Source organism: Stigmatopora nigra, chromosome 1 (assembly GCF_051989575.1).
Source record: "Stigmatopora nigra isolate UIUO_SnigA chromosome 1, RoL_Snig_1.1, whole genome shotgun sequence".
NCBI lineage: Eukaryota > Metazoa > Chordata > Actinopteri > Syngnathiformes > Syngnathidae > Stigmatopora > Stigmatopora nigra.
In genome coordinates, this window is record NC_135508.1 from 14,755,021 (window position 1) to 14,777,577 (window position 22,557).

At 37.6% G+C, this 22,557-nt stretch overlaps 2 protein-coding genes across 8 annotated transcripts; one reads left to right on the top strand and one right to left on the bottom strand.

Moving 5' to 3' along the window:
• Positions 1 to 9,755: 9,755 nt before the first annotated feature.
• On the bottom strand, positions 9,756 to 12,036 carry LOC144205782 (uncharacterized). 2 transcript variants are annotated; one of them, XM_077730364.1, is made up of 3 exons: positions 11,574 to 12,036; positions 11,397 to 11,517; positions 9,756 to 10,862 (listed from the first exon to the last, which is right to left on the bottom strand). In XM_077730364.1, exons 1-3 carry the CDS (start codon positions 11,624 to 11,626, stop codon positions 10,608 to 10,610), a joined length of 429 nt encoding a protein of 142 aa, XP_077586490.1. In that variant the 5' UTR covers positions 11,627 to 12,036; the 3' UTR covers positions 9,756 to 10,607. The 2 variants fall into 2 exon arrangements, 1 of the variants encoding a protein (XP_077586490.1); XR_013328228.1 differs by lacking the exon at positions 9,756 to 10,862 and having other exon boundaries at positions 11,209 to 11,517; positions 11,750 to 12,036.
• Positions 11,640 to 17,094, top strand: LOC144205750 (transcription elongation factor A protein 2-like). 6 transcript variants are annotated; one of them, XM_077730321.1, is made up of 10 exons: positions 11,644 to 12,007; positions 12,616 to 12,678; positions 12,943 to 13,048; positions 13,839 to 13,917; positions 14,072 to 14,199; positions 15,195 to 15,249; positions 15,802 to 15,958; positions 16,050 to 16,196; positions 16,274 to 16,345; positions 16,516 to 16,752. In XM_077730321.1, the coding sequence occupies exons 1-10, from the start codon at positions 11,810 to 11,812 to the stop codon at positions 16,606 to 16,608; spliced, it is 1,098 nt and encodes a 365-aa protein (XP_077586447.1). In that variant the 5' UTR covers positions 11,644 to 11,809; the 3' UTR covers positions 16,609 to 16,752. The 6 variants fall into 6 exon arrangements, with proteins under 6 accessions (XP_077586462.1, XP_077586447.1, XP_077586452.1 ...); XM_077730328.1 differs by lacking the exon at positions 16,516 to 16,752 and adding an exon at positions 16,774 to 17,094 and having other exon boundaries at positions 11,647 to 12,007; XM_077730345.1 differs by lacking the exon at positions 11,644 to 12,007 and adding an exon at positions 12,297 to 12,473 and having other exon boundaries at positions 16,516 to 16,754.
• Positions 17,095 to 22,557: the final 5,463 nt, after the last annotated feature.

A 22,557-nucleotide genomic window follows, 5' to 3' on the forward strand; every position in this document is an offset into this window, starting at 1 on the left:
ACAAACAAAAAAAATGTACAAACAACGTACGACACATGTTCAATCGTGGTAACTCGCTTCTTACTAGGTGGCTCCTCCACATGCTTGCTTCCACGATATTTACTCTATGTATATCTACGCATGCGCATGTCATCCCTTATCAATATTGCTGTACGCACCACTAAAAAATACATACGATTAAGGATAATTTTTGCTGGTATACCGTGACAATTGTAACGATCAATGACAGTAGCGTTGTTGGCTACCAGCCTACGAGACTATCTGGATTTTAGCCAAAAACGGTCTGGTTGAGATCGGTTTTCATAAATATTGCCGATTTTTTTCCCGTACAAAAGTCGGTGTACGGCGTACATGATTTGAAATGATAAAAAAAAGTATAAAATACGTTTAAAACGTACAAGTTGACAGGTATGGTAGTGGTTGTTTCGCCTGACTTCGGTGCAGGCTGCCTGGGTTTGAATCCCACTCGGTGGCAATGTGATTGGGAGTCTGAATGGTTGTCTGTGTCTGTGTGGCCTATAACTGTCTGGCAACTAGTTCAGTGTCCGCTCCTCATAGTTATTGCTACTTGCCTCTCAAGAAGTAAAGTAGATTGTTGTCGCGTGGTGGACCACTCAAGTTGAATATGACAGGATATGTTTGTATACTTGTCATGGACATTCCCCCACCCTTCACCACAATGAAATGGCACAAGCAGGCATGTACGCACGCACACGCTCACACACACGGCTCCAGGGGGTGCTGCGATGGCGTCTAGTAGCCTCCTCCTTGACCACCAGGAAGTACCCCTCCTTGCTGCCAGTGTCCTGTGTGAGTTTCAGAGTGAAGAAAAGACATCTTTGTCCTGCTTAATATTTCACATAGCCATTTTTTAGTCTTTTCCCTATAAATCCACACTCTCATATCCCGAAAACATAAACAGAACTTTTCAACAAACAGTAAAGTTTTTTTTTTTTTTTAATCCAACACAAGGCCAAGAGGTGAGATGATCTGGCATGAATATTAATTTTATGTGGTCCAAAAAATGGAATCATGTAACATCATGTTTATTGTCCCAAAACTATAATTGGCTTTAGTTTAGGCAACTTTGAAATTTTGTAAGAATTTTGATCAAACTCATGAAAAATAGATGAAGACATGGTCAATATTAGTTGTCTATGATTGTTTTTTTCAGAATTATATTAGGATAAGGCATTTATTTATTTAAGTTGCCATTCAAACATAATTATAACAAATACATCCATGTTGCCCACAACAAATGCCGTGATCAAAACATTGTCTGTTTCTTATATTAGGAGAAAACACATTTTATCACTTCTTGGAACAACACAAAAATGTTTGTGTATGTGCGTACATGTAGGTGTAAGATGTAACCACACCTTTAAATCGAGGAAATTTGGCAAGGACTGTAGACTCGCTGGCGAGGGAGAAGACAGAATCAAGGAGGGAGGACGAAACAAAAAGCCGACATGTGGTAATACAACACACACACACACACACAGGAGGGACACAATGGCATTGCCAAGCACAGGCGTGTTTACTTGTGTGAGTGTGAACGCGTTTATGTGTGGGAGAGGTCATGTTCACACACACGTCTATTTTTGAATGCACTGAGAGAGGGAAGTGTGTGTGATGATGGATGGACCCACACATACAAATACTACACACCCCTACTCATACACACACAGGTCGCTACGGGAATCCCCTAGCACTATCATCCATGGACACATGCACATTGTTCTTCAGTTGAACCTCCTACTTTGCCATAGAAGTGAAAAACCAAGTTAAATGTTCTATAATGAAAATAAATATAAAAAAGCAACTGGAGTTGAACGAAATTTGAATTTCATCATTTCATTTTGGAGCGTCTGTTGTCTGTTTTACAGGTGGTTTGTTGTACGCACATGCTTCCATTCATTTATGTTCAGTTCTGTTTATCTCATCTCATTTTATGAACCGCTTTATCATCATTGGCGTTGCGGGGGGTGCTGGAGCCTATCGCAGATGAATTCGGGACAGAGGACACCCTGAATCGGTGGCCAGCCAATCGCAGGGCACAAGGAGATGGAAAACCATGCACACTCTTACCCATAGGTAGGGGCAATTTTAACATGTCCAATCAGCCTACCATGCATGTTTATGGGAGGCAACCAAAAAACCCGGAGAAAATCTACTCAGGTAAACTTGCAAACTCCACACAGGAAGCAGGGATTGAAACGTTGGTCTCAGAACTGTGAGGTTATCGGGCTAATCTCTTTTTCACGGTGCCGCCTCCAATTTTCTAACTGATATTCAATCATTTTTGTTGCCAAATAAAAAAGCAGTTACTCACTTAGACCCTAGATTTTGGTTTTTTTTCCAATTTGTCATTTATCTTTAATTTTTAATCTCAATGTTGTTTACATGTTATTGTTGTTGATGTAATTTAATTTCAATTATCTCTATTCCTCATGTCATACAAAAAAAGGTAGGCATTGTCAATGTATTGTGCCTAAATGTAGTGGGTCTATTTTAAGAAGAATTTGTCTTTAAATCATTGTTTGCCAAAATGTATCACATATTACATGACACCTAAATGAGTCCTTGGGATTTGAATGTTTAATATTGGTCATTTGTCCAATGTGACATTAATATTGTAATGAATCCATTCCCCAGGCATTTTTTTTATTCTTACATTTCCATTGCATGCTTGGAAAACGTTTATGTTTCGTGTTGATGTGCTAATGAAATATTTACAGAATTTCTGGTGAGCACTAGAATATATATAGTGAGCAAGCCATAATGATCTGTCTAGTATATTTAGCGATAATCATGATTTGACAGTTGTTGTGTGCTGAGCACTAGCAAGTAAATACATATACAGTTAGCGAGCTATAAGATTTTGCTATTTGAAGGTATAACATAAAAAAATATAAAATCGTTTTTATATTTAATTCCGTAAAAGCCAAAATGATTTATTCAAATCATAAAAAAAATGATTTGTGTATTATAAAACAAAACAGGGCGGCCCAGTGGAGGAGTGGTTACCGTGACCACATTTGAGGTTTTGATCCCAGTTTGGTCCTCACTGTATGGAGTTTGCATGTTCTCCTGGGCTTCTGTGGGTTTTTCCAGGCACTCCGAATTCCTCCCATATCCCAAAAACGTGCAGGGTAGGTTCGTTGAACACTCTAAATTGCACCTAGGTATGAGAGTGAGCGTGTATGGTTGTCCGTCCTGCGATTGGCTGGGCACCAATTCAGGGTGTTCCTGGCCTGATGCCCATAGTCTGCTAGGATAAGCTCCAGCACCCCCCACAATACCTGTGAGGGTAAGTGGTCCCGAAAATGAATGAATGAATGAAAGGAAAAAAAAACATGCTTCAATAGTCACAAAAAGAAAGACAAAAAAATGGTATTTGCTCATTCATTCAGTTTTAAGTCCTGACTCTTTCTTATAATCGGACATAATAATAATCGGACATAGGCTTTGTCATCATCATTGACTAAAAAAAGGCTTAATTGTCATCATACCCAGCTGCGTATGACAAAATAATTATAACATATATTATATTATGTTAATTATAACACAAAACTATATTATTGTCAACATCTGCATAAAAAGCTTTAATGCACATCTTTCCTTTTACTTCAATAGGATGAAAAAAGAAAATTTTTACTCTTTGCCAGATCAATTACTCCACGCTAAAAACACGGAATTACAGGTGTGAACCTTTGGGTACAGGTTATGATTTGTGATGGGCACAGCTTATGTTAATGATCATCTCACATTATGGAAAAATTCTTGATACATTGATCAGTAAACCAATCTCCAATATTCTACGATAGAACTAATATAAATAAAAATAAACTCAGCTAAATTCACAAATTATAAAAGCCTACCACTAGTTTCTTACTTGAAGACATCAAATACATTTGAATATGGAGGGTGGCTGCGAATGAATATACGTTTATTCGCTGTCACCTCTCTCACTTCAAATGGATTTGAAGTCTTTCACCATCAATGTCTGCCAATGGGTTCATATGCACATCTTCTTCAAGCAATAATCTATTCTTGGCATTTTGGGATACAAAGTATTGTGATATATTGGTATTTTGTCAATCCCCTACATGACGGTATTTGTAAATAGTTGGAGCTCTGCACTGGTTGGTCAACAAGAGATTTGAGGCAATAAGCAACACAAAGTCAACCGTAATATTAATTCACATTGAATACAAGAAACAGACACCTCGTGAGTCCAAAATCCGATGCTAGGAGACTACTGCTTTAAAATTGTCTTTTAATACATCGCAATTCTATGTATTGGCAAATGTCACATTGTATAAATGTCTTATCTATGTCAAACTTCTGTGAGGAAATGCGTATTGACTCTTTTGTATTGAACACAGTTAAACGTCATGTATATCGAGTTGCTCACGTACACAGCAAAATGGCGGTGGCGGACGTGTAAAATTTCACGTATTTGCTCTTTGTTTCTCAGAAAAACTGCTGCTTGTTTAGTCTGTGCATGCCCACTTATCGTTTATTTCACCAACTTTCTGCTCTCGACTCGACTTTCTGTAAACTCCCTCCATTTCTCATGGTTTCCGCCGCCAAGCAAATATCTGTGGCCCATCGAGCAAGCGTTTCCGAAAGAGAAGAGAAAGTGGGATGGGAGTAATGAGGAGGAGGGGGCGGGAGACTTTGGATTGTTCAGTGCCATGACAGAAGCAGGCTGGGAGGTGAAATGTTTTTTTTCTCTCTTTGTGGTGTGCCAGTCAAGTCTATTTTTTTTCTTTTCTGGCCCGCCGCTGGGAACTGCTGAATGAAATGGAGTGATTCTTCACGTCAATGCCATCAGGCTGAGACACACTTAAACAGTGGTGGTTGTGTGTAGTGGACACCAGGAACTGTGCCCAAGGAAATTAATCTTGATGTCAACCTGAAACTGGTGGTGTAGTTGTTTATTGGTCTGACTTAGGTTCAGGCAGTGTGGAATCGATTTCTACTCGTAGACGGTGTGACTGCGAGTTGGAATGATTGTCACTCAGTGTGCCGTACAACTGACTGGCGACCAGTTTATGGTATAGACCACCGTTTGCCTGAGGCCAGCTGGGATACGCTCTATCACTTCATCACTATGACGAGGATTTGTAGTGTTAAAATTGAATGGATGATAAGCAACAACCAACGTCAAATCATACTTCAATGCTTTAATAGAGAAGCTCAAAGTTCATATATATATATATATATATATATATATATATATATATATATATATATATATATATATATATATATATATATATATATATATATATATATATATATATATATATATATATATATATATATATATATATATATATATATATATATATATATATATATATATATATATATATATATATATATATATATATATATATATACTATAGTAAATAATTTGGCTAGTGGTGACTCACACTACTTATACACTGGTTGCGTTATATCTGTGCGTGTATTTAAGCACCCAGTTTTTGTTCAGTCTTTGTCAATGCATTGTTAATATTGCGTTTGATTATTGTGTCTGTGCACCCAACGTTCAATCAATTCATACCGCTTGGACGGATCTAGCTCCCTACTGTGAGTAAAAGAGGCAGACAATTCTATACAAATGCAGCACTCAGAGCTTAAATCAACCCGCAATTCATTTGTCGTCCCGCTACAACCTAAACTTGTGCACCAGATGACATAGCATGAGTGTCAAGATTTAGTGTTTTAGTGGCTTTGATAGAGTCTCTCATCGCAAAAAGGCGAGACGAAAAGAATTCAGGGAATCTGTCTTTAATCGTTCCATCATGTCGCAACATGCTAGGTGGTCTCGCAAGACGTTCCTGTGGGCTCTTTACATGTTGTGGCTAATTCGACACGAATGATATGTGTTAGGACTTTTGGCCCACTACTTCCCAAAAGCTAAACCTTGTTTTTTTTCAGTTTCCTCCTTTAAAAGAATCCTGCGGTAACATTCGCTTAGAATAATCCATGTTTTGGTCACACTTACTGTATGATTTCTGTTAAGGCAATAAATAACATTGCTTTTACATGCCAGATGGATTGATGTTCATCAAAACATACCAAAGATTTTGCTCCAAATTCAAATTGCTCGAGAGAGGCTAAAAGGCAAAATGTGTCAGCTCCCCAAATACTGCCGATATTGTCAACATATCTCAACATAACGACAGGAGCATGAGGACTTCCAAAAAATTACATCGGTTTATCAAATGAAACTTAATGAAGAAGGACTGTAAGTAAAATTTGAAGTTTAGTTATGATCCATTTATGATATGCTTGCCCCCTCCTCTGCACATCGTACTTAACAGACTTTTTTTTTGTGTGAAAGATAATTTCCTCGTGCTGGTCGAGTTGCAAAAAAAAAATGATAGCTTATGTATCTTATCTACCTTATCCACAATTCAGTGGCCGAAATGTGACTAAAAACATGGTGTCTTATTCAGCCTTAAAGGCTTTTTTTCACCAAAATTACAGTACCAAAAAAGAAAAATTGTTTTGGCTTTAGCAAAAAGAAGCTTAGAGGAAGAGCACTCACTACATTCACTTTCAGTTGCCAAACGTGCTTTGAAAAACGGAATTGTCTCAAGTTCAGAAACAAATGTATACGTGTCCCGTGTTGAGCTTACAGTGGATGTGCTTTTTTCTCCAAATATCAGGAATTGCCCGATATGTAAAAAGAACAAATACTGGTAGGGTGCTTTTTAAACAATATGCAGACAAATGCATTTCCGCCGCCTCTTCGGCTTTGTGATGATGAGTGTTCAATGAGTTTACGAGATTGACAATTATTTATTCAATAATAATTGTGGATCCCTAATATACAGCAGGTAAGTGCCAAAAAGCTGCAAAAGCTATGTATGTTCAACTCTTAATAGAGGCGGACAAAAAGAAGTAAAGGCAGCATTTGCATTTCGAGGTTGGCCCCCCGACGAGTAGAACAAAGTCCTCAGTCGATGGGTGATAGCACAAAGGAAGCAAATAAGAGGGTTACATCAGAATAAGTCAAAAAAGATTCCTTCCTGTGCCACCTTGTTGAAATGGATTGGATGTCTATTATCATCAAGAGGTGTTTTCAAAGTGAATTTCCTTCCTTTACTAACTACCATAAGACATATTCTTTGACCTGAGCTAGGACTGAATGAATTAGGCTGATGTAAATTTTCAGTAAATGTCCACTGAAGTGAGGATTGTCCATGGTAGGATTAACTGTGATAAAGTATTAATTGCTGACCAGCCTGATCAGTGCATTCATTGGAAAAACATGAATTGGGGCCCGGTGGCAAGAGTGGTTAGTGCATCGGCCTCACAACTCTGGGGCCCTGGGTTCAAATCCAGGTCACATCCACCTGTGTGGAGTTTGCCTGTTCTCCCCAGGCCTGTGTGGGTTTCCTCTGGGTACTCTGGCTTCCTCCCACATTCAAAAAACATGCATGGTAGGCTGATTGGACACTCTGAATTGCCTCTTGGTATGGGTGTGAGTGTGCCTGGTTGTGCTTTGACTCCTTGTGCCCTACGATCGGATAGCCACCGATTCAGGGTGTCCCCTGCCTCTGGGCCGGAGTCAGCTGGGATAGGCTCCAGCACCCCCCTGACGATAAAGCAGTTCAGAAAATGATATGAGGCATGAATTGGGATTCAAGTGGCTATGGCAATGCCAAATAAATCCAAATGTTTGTACAAAATTACACTAGTAAGATCATTTCTGGCTACAATTGTGTCGAAACCCACACCCGGGGAATATATGGCAAAAAAAACACACACAAACAGATGTACTACTAGACTATCTACAACAGGGCTGGGCAAACTCTTCTAGAAAAGGCCGAAGTGGGGGCTGGTTTTCATTCCAACCCATAAAGAGGACACCTTTCGCCAATCCGGTGTCTTACAAGTGCAATCAGTGCATTGCAATCAGGTGCTTCTTGTTTCCATAGAAACCACATTGGTTAAAGTGTCTGTGTTAGATCTGTTGGAACAACAACTTGCACCTACAGTGGCTCTTGAGGATCGGTTTGCTCACCCATTTATATGGTTAAAGGAATAGGTAGCAAGCTAAAGAGCTGAAAGTTTATCTTGCAGTTTGCTAAGAAAGTGGTGAGGAACACTGCGGACTAGACACGTTAGTCAGTCGCTTTTACTCAACTTGTATTATTAAAACCAACAGGCAAAACATTTTCTGAAAATTTGAGCATGACTTCCCAGTCATTGTTGAAAACTGAGTTGACTGAGGACAAGAAGCAAGTGACAGCGAACTCAAAGGCTCCACTTGAGTCACCACACACTTGGCACACACGTTTTCTTGTGGTCGCTTCAAGTATGCTGACAATGTCAATGATTGTGTGTATGTGTGCGTGTATATCTGTGAGTGAGTGTGTGAGGTCGGTAAGCTCGCATGCAAGTGCCCATGTACTATGTGACCCCACACTGAGTTTATAATGTTCATGTTGATGTTGGTGGTTTTGTATCTACTACATGTCTGTCTATGTGAGTTAAACATGTAGAAAAAATGTTCATTGGTATACAATAATAGACTATAACTATATACTACTAAATAAGAGACAGACTAGACTTCCAAAATGAGATTGCACTGCCATATGCCAGAGCCGAGGCTTTCGGCACCACATTTTAGTTCCTGATGAGAGCCTAATGATTCTTAAATTAGTCAGATGTGAATGTTAAGACAAGTATTGTGGTGGGCACATTGTGATGTCTTGGAGCATTGTTTAGCCTGGAAGGAAACTAACAGAATGGACCAACTCACCAATATTACTTTGGAAATCGATTGATCGATCATGATCAACGTAATGGGAACCTCTGTTTTAGAAAACCAATTAAGACTGTTGTAAATTCAGATAGAAATCATCCACAAAATGTGCTAATTGGGATATTGCTCACATGGATAAGCGCTACGAAAAAAAAACAACCCTTGAACTCATTTTATTTTGGGAATTGTAAGTTAAAGACATTTGTTACGGTCATACAAATACACATTAAATGTCGGCCTTTCCAAAATGAAAATACTTGCGAACGAGGCTTATTGAACGATCCCTTTTGTGTATTCCAAATAATACTTGCTTCATGATATATTGAAACTAAATATTCATATTAAATTTTATTTTTTATTTTTTGCTTTAGATCATAATGTTTAGAGACCATAATGCACAGATCATATATTTTTTTCTTCTTCTAACCCTTGCAGAAGACTCAGTTAATTCATTGGTTACCAATGATGCTTCATTCATCCGTCCTTCCCAGCTAGAATGGATTGGACGTCTCACGCCTTTAGTGTTACTTGGGCCTACAACCTGTGTATTTATTAATTTAGTTCTTACTCATGCATTAATATATACTTTTGTTCACAAAATCACTGAGTAATTAAGAAAATACAATCATGATTGAAAAAATAGTATCCTACTACTACTACTACTACTAATGATTATAATTGCTAGTAGTTTTAAAAAAAGGAACTTTTGCTATGAAGATTTAAAGGATAAAACAGAAGAGAAACAAACAGCAAAGGTAAAATTATAAGCATAAGGTAAACTACTCAAAACAATCTATGGCAAGGCAATTACATTTTATTTATGTTACTTTTGAGGTGTTATTCACAAATGTGATTTGGTTGGGTAGATAGATGTGACAATAACAATATTAATAATGAAAAAAAAACAATTTAAGAAACCAGCTGACTTCAATACTGCCTGCCCCACCTCCCCCCAACACACACAGACACACACACACACACACACACACACAAACAAACGTATGTTTGAGTGACAGCGGGAGTCATTTTCTGCATCCCACCATTGTCTTTGCCCTACTTTGTTTGTACAGTGTAAATACACTTACTAGTCAACACATGTAAAACAAGCAGTATTCACCCACAGTTAATACAAATCTATAGAGTGTGTGCACACGTTGTGCGGATGAAAGGCAGTTTCTGGGAATTGTGCTGCTGGTACAGTGAAAGCACAAGTAGTGTCGATGGTATGTGTTTATGTGCAGTTTTTTTTTTCAACTACATATACACGAATTTGGAGCAGCTTTTCATCACTCTTAGTCCCACAAAGCGCACACCCTCATTTGACCTATATGAAACTTTGCTTGCCAACTCACACTCATGCACAATAATGAGGGCAGGCATGCTGAAAATGGACAAAGGCTGTTTCTTGAAGACGAAGCTGATTGAAAGTGACAAAGAATCGCCTGCTCTGCTGCATGCCCAATGTATAGTTGAAGCGTTTGGGGACACTGGTCAATCTTGTTTTTTTTTCATACTTAGAGCTCAGACTTGTAACTTAATTCCATATTTGAAAAAAAGAATGGGAATTACCACACTATGAGCAACACGTGGAAAATGTGATGTAAAAATGATATTTGTTTGGACATAAGCCGCACTTGACTATAAGCCGAAACTATCCATTTGGTATTATGGAGCATTAACTGATGCACAATAGTATGCAAAAGTCAGCAAATATTTAATTATGAAGCATTTCAATGGCGTCTTTAGTAGAACAATTTAGACAAATCAGGATGTGATTTGGAGGCATTTTTGTATTGTTTTATTAAAAATTGGGTCACATGACTTCCAGACTGCCTCTGCTAGACTCATTTACCATCCGAAAAGAAGAATGCAGGCCACAATAATTAGAATGGCTCCATCCATTCTCCAGAGAGGACACTTCCTGTCTGACATCATATGCACAAGTCGCTGAATGGACTCGCTGAGGTGGGGTTTGGGTGTGGGACAATTCCTGGTGCCCAGGTTCTGCTCCGGTGGCGGCACACGAAGGACAGCAGACACTTCCTGCCATAGCAGACTCTACATAGATCTAGTTGAAGTAGAGAAGCACTTCCTGGCGTCAGAGGTTACTTTTAATCACTCTATAGATCACTAGGAAAGCCCGCTTCCTGAATTGTGCCACTGATAACTAGAACAAACACTTCCTGTTGCAGGTGGGTCCAAATCGCTGACACATTGTTCTCCGGTGTTCCAGTTCAAATAAAAGAGATGTTCAAGAACATATACTTTGATTAAATGTGGGGAAAGTCTGCTAATCAGTACCTAACCCATTGACTGCGCTAGTTGTCCAATCCATTTTTTTTGACTGGGAGGGCAGTCTCTCCCAGTTAAAATGGATTTATTACTCTCAAAGGCCCTGAAAGACTTCCAAATAATGTAGTAATTTCAATTATTCATTTTTGATATACTTTCTTATACATTTCATTTATTTTTTCATTAGCTCTACAGCTTATCCTCACAAGGGTGGTGGGGGTGCTGGAGCCTATCCCAGTCAACTTTGGGGGGGACACCGGGAATTGGTGACCAGCCAATCGCAGGTCACAAGGAGATGTGCACAGCCTACCATGCATGTTTTGGGGATGAAGGAGGAAATTGGAGTACCGGCAGAAAACCCACACAAGCCCGGAGAGAACTTGCAAACTCCACACAGGAATGCACCATTATTTGAATCCTTGATCTCAAATCTGTGATCACAAGAAAGAAAACAACACTTTGTACTGATAAAGTCAGTGATCCTTACCTCATAAAGATGGCAACACTTCCACTCAGCGGATAAAGCGAGTAAGTGCGCATCCCAAACGTGCGCAACACATTAACAACGTCACAGAAATGTAACTCGTATCAATCAGCCTTAGAAGAAAAATAGTGACAATAATAGAATTACTACAGGGTGTTTTGTTAGTGTAGTAAATTAACCTTCAAAACGAGAAGACGTCAAGAAGAAAACACTGCCGAAAGTAAACTACAACTCCCAGCATGCCACTGGTGCTTATACGACAAAATCGCAGCAGGAGGCAAGGAGGCACTCGCTCAGCTAAAAGAGACGCACTGGACACATGTTCACATCGATCACATGACACCTCTGGGGTTCATAGTCCTCTCAACATGACCGAGAACCAACAAGTGGAACGTATCGGTCGAAAACTTGACAAGATGGTCCAAAAGAACAACACGGTGAGTCAGTAAACCACTGCCCCCCACCCCAACCTCCCTGCCACTCAAATTCAAAGCTTACATCAGCATCTGCTTAGGGACGCAAAAACACTCGTCACAAAGGGAGTCCAATCAAGGCTGTGATTGGGCAGAATCCCTAACACGTGAATCACCTACACCTGGATCAATTAATACACCCACAAGAAAATCAAGTCATGTTTGCTTTTAGTTAATATACACTATGTAAAAAAAGTGGTTAAAAGGGGCATGTGTATGCCCAAAATGCATGTGTTTTGGTTTTCTGTGCACATGTATTTGTTTTATGATGACGTCAATTCCGTGCTAACGTATTGGCTGCAATTTACGGCGATGGACGTTCAATCCATTTGGACTGGGAGGAATAAATGGAAATTAGTTCATTGGTCCCTCCCAGTCCAAATGGATTGGCTGAATTTGATAGACATCCAATTCATTGTGACTGGGACAGGTGAATGAACGTACCAATGTATGATGTGGGGAACTAAATTGCAAATTATTGTGCCTATACTTGCACATCAGACATTGTATTTTCAAGATGCAATACATGTAATTGTCTTCTTTGTTTGAATGTCCAAAATGTTGTGTTGCAGGATGGAGCGTTGGATTTGCTGAGGGAGTTGAAGACCATCGCAATGTCTTTGGAAACACTTCAGGTTGATTCCTAATGAGCCTTGGCTCATTTTTTTTCCAGTTTCTAACCACATATAAACAAATAATCAATTACATTAACTCTCGCAGATTATTTAGTGTGACATAATTTTGACCTACAATGCATGTGAGGGCAAAACTGTATTTAGGGAAATTTTACAATTCTCCCAAATTAATAGCTTTTTGTCAAAATCATTTTTTTTTTCTGTTTGGATCAATAGCTAAAATGTGAAGAGAAATTATGAATTTATGGATTCTCCTTTGTCTAGTCTACCAGAGTCGGTATGTCGGTGAATGCTGTGCGGAAACTAAGTTCCGACCAGGAAGTACAGAGTTTGGCCAAAACGCTCATCAAGTCCTGGAAAAAATTAATTGGTTTGTATTTTAAGTTAATCCATCTAGAAATTAATTATTTCTGTGACTCTTCATAAATGTCCCATAGAAAAAAATTGGTCACTAATTGAAACATCATCATGAAACCTTTTTTTTTTATTTTACTCCTTAAATAATGACATTACTTATGCAAAAGATTTTAATTTTATTTTGACTATTATAGCTATTTATTTTTCCATAAATGTGCATCATTTATTAACAATTAAATAGAAACTTGTCACAACAGTGGATGGCTTTTCAAAAGTCAGTCAACCCTGAAGAAAAATGTAATTTTAGAAATTAGTCCAATATATTTTTTAATTATTAGTCATGAATGTATTTTACTATAAATACATTTAAATAGGAATTTGTGTTAATTTAAAATGAAGTCATTTAAGTGAACAGGCCAGGTGACCGAGTGGACAGCATGTTGGCCTCACATTTCATAGAGTGAGGGCTCAATTCCATGTCCGAACCTTCCTGTGTGGAGTTTGCATGCCCCTCTCCTTCTTCCTTGCAATTGACTGGCCACCAATTCAGGGTTTTCCCCCACCTGATGCCCGAAGTCAGCTGGGATAGGCTCCAGCCCCCTCAATTGATTGCTGTCAGGAGCTGCTGGTTTCAAAAGAAACCTCAATGGTTAAACTATTGGGTTGGATCAGTTGGAACAGAATCCAGCACCCATTGTGGCCCTTGGGGAATAGTTTGGATACCCCTGGCTTAGACGTCTAGCGCCTATCAACAGCATTTTCCAGTTTTATATGTATTGTAATGTTTTATGTGGTTGAGTTAGATGGAGCCGGCAAGTCGAAGTCGGAGAAAAAAGACAGTTCCCCTCCTAGGAAGACTTCCAAGGACAGTAGTGAGGAAAGGTGTGTCACAAACTTATTATGCGAAGAAATTAACTTGGTTACACAGTGGAAATCAAGTCACGATGATGACATTTTTTACGACACCATCTGGAAACGTGTGATAAAGCGTTTGCTGCTTGCTTGTGACGTTTTTTTCTAAATTCGTCGACAACAGCTCAACCACAGCAAAGTGCCTTGACGTCGTGCCTTCTCTGGTCCCATCCTTCCCGGTCATTCCTCTCACCACAGACCATGTTAGGAATAAATGTCGAGAGTTGCTGGTGGGGGCCCTGCAAACCGCTGGTGAGGACTAATGTAAATTGCAAATATGTCTGTTATAGATTATATTGCTGGAATTTTATTTGGTTTTGATCAAGGTACAATTAGCTAGGAAACTGTAGGACTAAGTCAAATGTGGTATGCAATTCTACTGCAGGGGTGTCAAAATCATTTTTGTCGTGGGCCTCATTGTATTCAGGGTTTTATTCCAGGGCCTGCTGTTTCTGTCAACTAGGCTGCCAAAATTAATTGATTGATTAACTGACAGCTTTTTTGATAATCGATAGATAATTTATAGACTAAGATTTTTCCAAATTCTCCCTGAGCCTCTTAATAGGAAATATGGCCTTTTTCTATGATATATTTTCTTGTACTGGAATTGGCTGGCCAGCAATTCAGGGTGTCCCTTGCCTCTGGTAGCTGAGATAGGCTCCAGCACCCCCCACAACTCTAGTGAAGATAAAGCAATTCAAAAAATGAGATGATATATTTTATTCTAGGAAGAAGTGGGGGAAATTTGATATTTCTTAATATTTGTAAATATACATTTAAAAAGATTTAAATTGAAAACACAAAAGAGAAAAGAGCAAATTTGTGTTTAGAATATTTTTCAAACTTGTAGATTTTGAAAGAATATTTTTGCATTATAAAGAGTAAGCCTATGTGGTTTAATTTTTTAAAAAAATGTTTATTTAAACTTGTTAAATGTAAAACATTCAATTTCATGTCTTTTTTAGTCTTTTAAATTGTTTTTGAGTGGAAAGATAAAAATATATTTTAGGAAAGCGATTTAAATTTTTATTTACATAAAAAACAAGTGTAAAACAGGAAATATATTGTTTTATTTATTGTTGGAGTCTGAACAATCCCTTATTAAAAAGTATTAATATCTAATAAAATCTAATAAAAAGGCATAAAAGAAATATTTTTTAGATCCATAATTAAATGAAAATGGTAAAACACAAAATACAAGCAAATATGGACATCTAGTTTGCATCTATTCCTGGTCTACGTTCCAGATGACTACAAGACCTTTGGAGTGGACTGCAGTCTCCTAGCAGCACAAATTGAGGAACATATCCTTTTTAAATCCATCCACTTGGTTATCGACAAAACAAACTGCCGTTGACAGCCATGATGTTATTCATTTTCTGCAACTGTAATTTTTTACTAGCGTTATTTGGCCTCAATGACTTGTTAGTAAATGACAAAAATAGAAGCTGCGAAAAAGCCACACTACATAACATGTTGATCTAAAAATTGACCAGTTCAATGACTTACAATAACTCATATAATACATTTTACCTGAGAAGGAACAGGTCATATTTACTATATTCCAGGCCCTCGCAGACAACATAAATTAGAACAAGGTAATTAACATAATAGCTAATCAGTTAACGAGCAAAGTACTTCGAGCCGCATTTCAACCTTGTCTTTTTGGTGGCTTTATTATCAAAGGTAAAATAAATAAAAGGCAAAGTATGCAGTAGCAGAGTGTACCCTTATATAATTTCACTACTGGACATTAGTTTATGTGCTTTTTGCAACTGCCAATATTTCCATGTTATCAAAAGCACAGAAACCCTTTTATGAGGAATTTGATGTCCTTGACAGTTGGTCCTGCTCACAGATTTTTGAGGATTTCAAGTCAACAGACATCAAGTATAAAGCGCGTCTACGCAGTCGAATCTCCAACCTAAAAGACCAGAAAAACCCAGATCTGCGGCGAAATGTCCTGAGTGGCAACATTTCCACTCAGCGCATTGCCTCTATGACCTCTGAGGTCTGCTTGCCTCGCAGCTGCTGTTCAATCACAGCGGTCAGTTATTTTTTTCTTTTCACTCATTTTTTTTAAATTTTTTTTGCTCGAGCAGGAAATGGCCAGTGAAGAACTGAAGAAGATTAGAGAAACTCTGACACAGGAGTCCATCCGGGAGCATCAGCTTTCCAAAGTGAGCGGTAGCAAAACGGACATGTTTGTGTGCAAAAAGTGTCGGGGGAAGAACTGCACTTACACGCAGGTACTATTACAAAGAAACACTGTAAATTGGCACATTGTATATGACAGTTGAACTGTTGAGTGCTTTTTCGTTATTAGGTGCAAACTCGCAGTGCAGACGAGCCTATGACCACCTATGTGGTGTGTAATGACTGTGGCAAACGATGGAAGGTAAATGCATCTTATTATTTTTGTATGCATTTTACTCCGTACACTCGTACCTCTACTTACAAATGCCTCTAGGTACGAAATGTTCAGTATACAAAAATTTTCATTTTCAATGTTCTTTTATGTATTTTTTCCCCAAATCAATGATAATGCAACGGCATTTTCTCCAATAGGTGGCGGCAGTGACTAATATATTCAGAGATCAAATTATTTCTTGTATATATATTTTCTTTCACTCTAGGCAAAGAAGATATGTATACATTTAAACTGAATAGGTATCATATTTGTTATTAATGACAGTCAGATAAACAAGAACTATACAATACGTAATGACTTTCTATGAATGAAAATTGGTGACATTGCGTATGTTTTAAAAACATAAAGTCGATTGTTTTCTATGTTTCAAAATTGTTTTTTTTTCTATCTTCTAGTTCTGCTGAAGTCTTCTTTAATTGTGCCACCATGATGTAAAAACAATCAGCCCAATTTTCATTTGAAAAGTTGCCTTACTGTGTAACATTCTCCTAATAATGTATACAAATTTGTATTATATTTAAGAAAAACATTGTGATATGTGGGGGGAAAAACAACTGCAATGTTTTTTTTTCAACATTATTTTGTATTTTGTTTGTTGCATGTAAGTTTTCCTCCAGTTGTCAAGATATTAATGCTTTGAGGACTTGCAAGATGTGGTTTTGTCTTTTTTGCAATGTTGACAAATGCGCAATAAAATTGCTCTTTGATTCTTGCAACTGCCTGGTGTTTGATTTAATGGAAATAAAATGGCCTGGTGTCAGACTAGAAACATTGAAAGTCTTGTCGATGACTACAGGATGAGACCGAGGGGCATTTCTTTGTCCATGTTTGTTATGGAAACATGGCTGAGCCTTCTTTCCATACATGAGCGTGGGGAAGAGGCGGGTACTGGAGTCTTATACGGTGTCAGGAAGAAGCAAAACCAAGAGGTCACTTTCCTCTGACACAACCGGGCCAGCTGGTTGGGAGGAATGGGGAGGGGGTGGCACTTTGAGGTTGAAGTCATGATGAAGTGTTAAAATGTAAAGTTCAAATGTGCTTTCGGAAATACAAAAAGAAAATTATGAAAATGACTATACTTACCTGCTCTAGCTTACCTGAAACTATACATTGAACAAATGGTGAACCTTGCACTATTTTTGTTTGTGAACAAGGGGGCCTTCTATGGATCGTCGCTTTATAGCAAATTAACTGACAAATTAAACTGTTTCAATTAACCTGGTCACCTGTGGATAGTTCTTTCTTAGTCCTTTTTTTCATCTAGAAGAGAATCTTGTAGGTGAACTCGTACATTTGTATGTGATTGCACATAAGTGCATGTTTATTGTGTGCTTGTGTTACACGGAGGGTGATTCCCAAACAAAGATCAGGTGACAGTGAACGGGGGGGGGGGGGGGGGGGGGGCTTTGTGGCTGAACTACCAATTGACTCTTTCACTTTGCGTTTAGTAAGTTAGTGTGTGGCTGTTTTGTCAACAAGTGAACGTTTCCTCAAGTCATGTTCACTTTTGCCGTAAACTGCAAGGAGAGTTTGACGTGGATTGGCAAAAGAAAATACATTTCATAATGGGGATATTTACAATACATTCAATCATGCAATAGCTCAACTGTAGAATTTGATCTCACACATATGGACAATATAGACTTTGTTTACCTCGAGGTCAATTCTAATTTATTGTATATATATTTTTTATCTAATGAGAACAATCCAATTGTAATGTTTTTCTTTTTATTCTAGCTTCTTTTGTATGTGGATAGAACGTGGAAATCTGTGTGATTCTCTGCAGTACGTATGCAATTATGTGAACAAACGAAAATTATAAGACAAGGGTGGTGACCAATTTAGACACAACGAGCCAAGACTTTAAACTGTTTGAGTCAAAGAGCCACACCTTACATCAGAAGCAGCATAAAAAATACAATCTGCCAAATTATTTTCTAAATATAGTGTATTATTTGTTTTTAATGTGCCATGATGAATTGGAGTGTGCTTTAAGAGAAAATAAAAATTAGAGAAACATGAAATAAGGCAAAGAGCCACAGTATACAAAATATAAGGTTTTATCCAATACGGCAGAATGCCAACAAGTCTAAAATTCTCAATTATTTGGATCTTTTGCAGGGAAAACGCAATTATTATAATTTATACCTTCATCGTTCATTGATTATTTTTTTGGCCAGTGGGATTTATAGTCTCAAAAACAGGGTATTTTTTTTTTCAATGGATGAAAAAAATCTGATTCATCAAATAACATCCACACACTCAAAGGCATGTTGCTGTTAGATATTCAGGGATAGTTTATGTACACTTAAAATATCAGTTTTTCCAAAAAAAAATATGAAATAAATAACATGAAAAATACAAAGATAAATGTGTTTAGTGGGCATTTTTTTTCTTGAAAACAAAGCTTTTCCTTTTTTTTGCCTCCATAGACTTGGTTTTCCACAAAGTATCACCAAGCTAGCCTCAGTAATATGACAATGGTGTAATATTATCAATTCAAATTTGACACAGCCTTTTCAATGGTGATCACATATGCAAATATTCACAATACTGTAGCTTTACTGGATATGTTTAGTTTTGCACCTTCCCCCACCTTCCTTAATCAAACAATCTTACTTTAACTCAGAGGCAGCCAGTCAGGGGACGGCAAACAGTGGCAAGGTCAAAGGTGAGAGGCCACAGAGGCGGGGTTCAGAAGCAGCGTCATCACCAAGGTATATTCCACCCTGGTGTGTACTTATGTATTTGAATCACTATACCTAAAATGTATAAAGCCAAACAATGTTGCCTTATGTATTATCGAGACATTAATGAGCTTCATATAGAAATTGTAACATGAAAACCTCTGAAGTCAAATATCTACAAAATAAGCATCAAAGCACCTAGTCAAGGTCATTATATAATGATTAACATCGGCGTATTAAGACGCTGCCCAATATGTAATAGCGAAACATTAATGAAAATTCAGATACAAATTGTAACATTGAAACGTCTGAAATAAAAAAAAAATTATCAAAACAAGTCGAACATGATTTCATATATTAAGGCAGATGAAATGACTTTACATTTATTTATTGATCACTTTTCACCCCAATGACATCACTGATGGTGAATGTAGAAAATGTGAATCTTTCAGGTGTCTTCATCATTCATCTGTCATAATTCTATCAGTGTTTACAATATTCTAACAGTTAAATGATCAGTGAAAGGGTTCACATGTTATTTGAGGTTTCGTGAGGAAACCATTGTTTTGAACGTTAAATTAGTGGTTCCCGCCCTCCCTGACCAGAAAGTTTATGACCTGAGAGGTTCCAGTGTTTTTACAAATAAATAAATGGAATCCCCTAGTGATATAAATTCTATGCACAGAGATGCCAACCTTTACCTCTCGGGAATATTATGAATTTTTGTTTTGCATGTGAGCCAAAACTAACATGTTACCCTAGACACAATTATGTTCTTTATACTGTAAATAGACGTTATATTTATTTTGAATATCGAGTCCAAAATAATTTAAAAAAAATTGAATTTAATGCAATCTCTTGCCATTATATTTGTACTCTTATTTACAATAATACAGTTTTTAAGTTAGGTATCAGGTTTAGTAAATCTGAGGTTAGTATATTCAGGATTTCCCACAGTGCTTTATAAGCCTGGTGGTCTGCCTGGCTAAAAAAACGAAAAAAAAACATGCATAATTTAACCTCGTCTGATAAAACACACAATGGCAACATTTTATGGTTGATGTGAGCAAAGTTGTCCCACCTCATAGCAATTTATCCCTAATTAATTAGGTATTTCAGGACTGTCCCTTTTTCTATTACTTTTGATTTATACATGGTAATAAGAGGACTGTAAGCCATGCTAATTAGCCAGCTGTGAGCACACATCTCAGATATATTTGAGGGTTAGTTAGTTATTAGGTGAGCTATGATCAAATCAACAAACCTGACAGCATTTAAGATAATGTTGTAAGCCAATTACAAGTTACGATACTTACTTGTCAGTCATTTGTTTCCAGACAATGTTTGACTTATCCATAAAATTAATAGGGACACAATAGACCACTTGGCATCTCTGTACATACATTTATCAACATCACTCCACCCCCCCCCCCCGAAAAAAATAATAATACAATATATATATATATATATATATATATATATATATATATATATATATATATATATATATATATATATATATATATATATATATATATATATATATAAATATATATACACACATTATTAGCAGTTAACATTTTGCGTGTGTGAAAAATCAGCTTAGCTTTCAGTATACCCTCCTAAGTATGGTGATATAAATACTGTTCGTGTATAAACTAGAGATTTTATTGCAGTGTGTTCGATAAGTTCAGCCCACAAAGAATATTTGTCTTTTTGCATTAAAAAAAAAAGACTAGGCACAATGTAACACACCAGGAAAAAAAAAATAATGTGAATGTCCAATGGTTCAAAAGCCATCAATTTTAAGGGAAAAAACAAAACAAATCTCTTGTTTGAGTTTGTAAATCAGTAGTCCATCACAGCAGTGAGAAGAAACAGGTTAGATGAACGAACTGTCCTGTGCTTTCCAGTTGGCAAAAGGGAAGGAAAGATAACTCCCGAAGAAGGCAAAAAAGGCATGAAGGTGGGCAGAGTCAAGGATACCCTCCTTTCATTGGCTCATAAAAGTGATTGGCTGGTCAACTAGCTCACAGATTTGAACTTCTGCATTCGAAAGCCTGCCTGAAAATTGAGATGGCTGGGGACACCGGCGACATGGAAGAAGACGGACAAAACCGTGACGGGAAATGGAAAAATATCCAAAAGGGCCAGTCATAATGATTTCCATGCTCCTTTCTTGAAATAAAATTCTGGTCATTCAATAGATTTTTTGTTACTTTTATCTTTCTTCAGGTCCTGGATGTGTTGGAGCCATTTTAAGAAGGTAAAGTCAATTAATCATACGGCCCATATAGAAAAAAGTCATTCACAATCATATACAAGCCTTGGACAATTTCGAGTCTTCAATGATCTTATACTTTTTGGAATGTTGGACGAAACAACCATATTGATACAATTCATTCATTCAATTTACGACCTGCTTATCCTCACAAGGGTGGCGAGGGTGCTGGAGCCTATCCCAGCTAACTATGAGCAGAAAGCAGGGGACACCCTGAGTTGGTGGCATGCCAATCACAGGGCACATGGAGACAGACAACCATTCATACTCACACTTGCACCTATGGGCAATTTAAAGTGTTCAACCAGCCTACCAGGCAGCTTTTTGGGATGTGGGAGGAAACCAGAGCACCTGGAAAAAACCCACGCAAGGCGAACATGCAAACTCCACACAGCGAGCAATGATATGGGATCAAACCCTTGAGCCCAGAACTGTGAGGCCGATGCACTAACCACAGTCATGGCCAAACGTTTTTAGAGTGACACAAATATTACATTTTCACAAAGGCTTTCCGTTTAAAGTTTTTTTTAGTGCTTTCTAGATGTTTCTATGGTATAATTACATATAATTAGTAGCATTTTCAAGTATCAAAAGTTTGTAGTGAGAATTACATGCAACAGGTCAATATTTACAGTGAATACACCATACCTGTCAACTGGTACGTTCTCGCCGTAATTGGTACAACTGAAAGCCCATTTTTATATTGGTACGCTGTACACATGAAAATGGTACGCTAAACGGTGATTTTGAGAAAAAAAAATAAATTAAGGCACTTTCTAGCCATTTTTCACCATCCGCCATTGTTTCTTCCCGGAAACGCATGTCTGCCAAGTGATATATGTACCGGCGCCTCTGATTGGCTAAAAAAAAAAGATCATGATAAACATTTCGTTTTGTAACACTTTCACCATGTGATTTCCGTTTCCTGTTCCCTTGTTTATGTAAAGTGGTAAGATTTTCCATGTATTTATACATATATGTAAGGGCGAAAACAAAATTTGGTAAGATCACAAATGGTTCGAGGTTGACAGGTATGATACACTACGTTTTCAAGACCTCCGCAATTCTCCGTGGCATGCTGTCGAACAACTTCTGAACCAAATTCTGACTGATGGCCGTCCATTCTTGCATAATCAATGCTTATAGTTGTAATATTTGTGTTATTCTTAAAACCTTTGGCCATGATTGCACACGGCCGCTTATTGATACAA

What these genes read in the sequence shown, in the direction of transcription:
- LOC144205750 (XM_077730321.1), top strand. Translation starts at nt 11,810, where the DNA reads ATGCCACTGGTGCTTATACGACAAAATCGCAGCAGGAGGCAAGGAGGC. An exon ending in TGTCTTTGGAAACACTTCAG is followed by an intron (nt 12,679 to 12,942) that starts GTTGATTCCTAA and finishes TCCTTTGTCTAG; the next exon opens with TCTACCAGAGTCGGTATGTC. An exon ending in ACTGTGGCAAACGATGGAAG is followed by an intron (nt 16,346 to 16,515) that starts GTAAATGCATCT and finishes TTTCTCCAATAG; the next exon opens with GTGGCGGCAGTGACTAATAT.
- LOC144205782 (XM_077730364.1), bottom strand. Translation starts at nt 11,626, where the DNA reads ATGCGCACTTACTCGCTTTATCCGCTGAGTGGAAGTGTTGCCATCTTT. An exon ending in AGTGTTGCCATCTTTATGAG is followed by an intron (nt 11,518 to 11,573) that starts GTAAGGATCACT and finishes TTGTGATCACAG; the next exon opens with ATTTGAGATCAAGGATTCAA. An exon ending in TCATCCCCAAAACATGCATG is followed by an intron (nt 10,863 to 11,396) that starts GTAGGCTGTGCA and finishes TACTTCAACTAG; the next exon opens with ATCTATGTAGAGTCTGCTAT.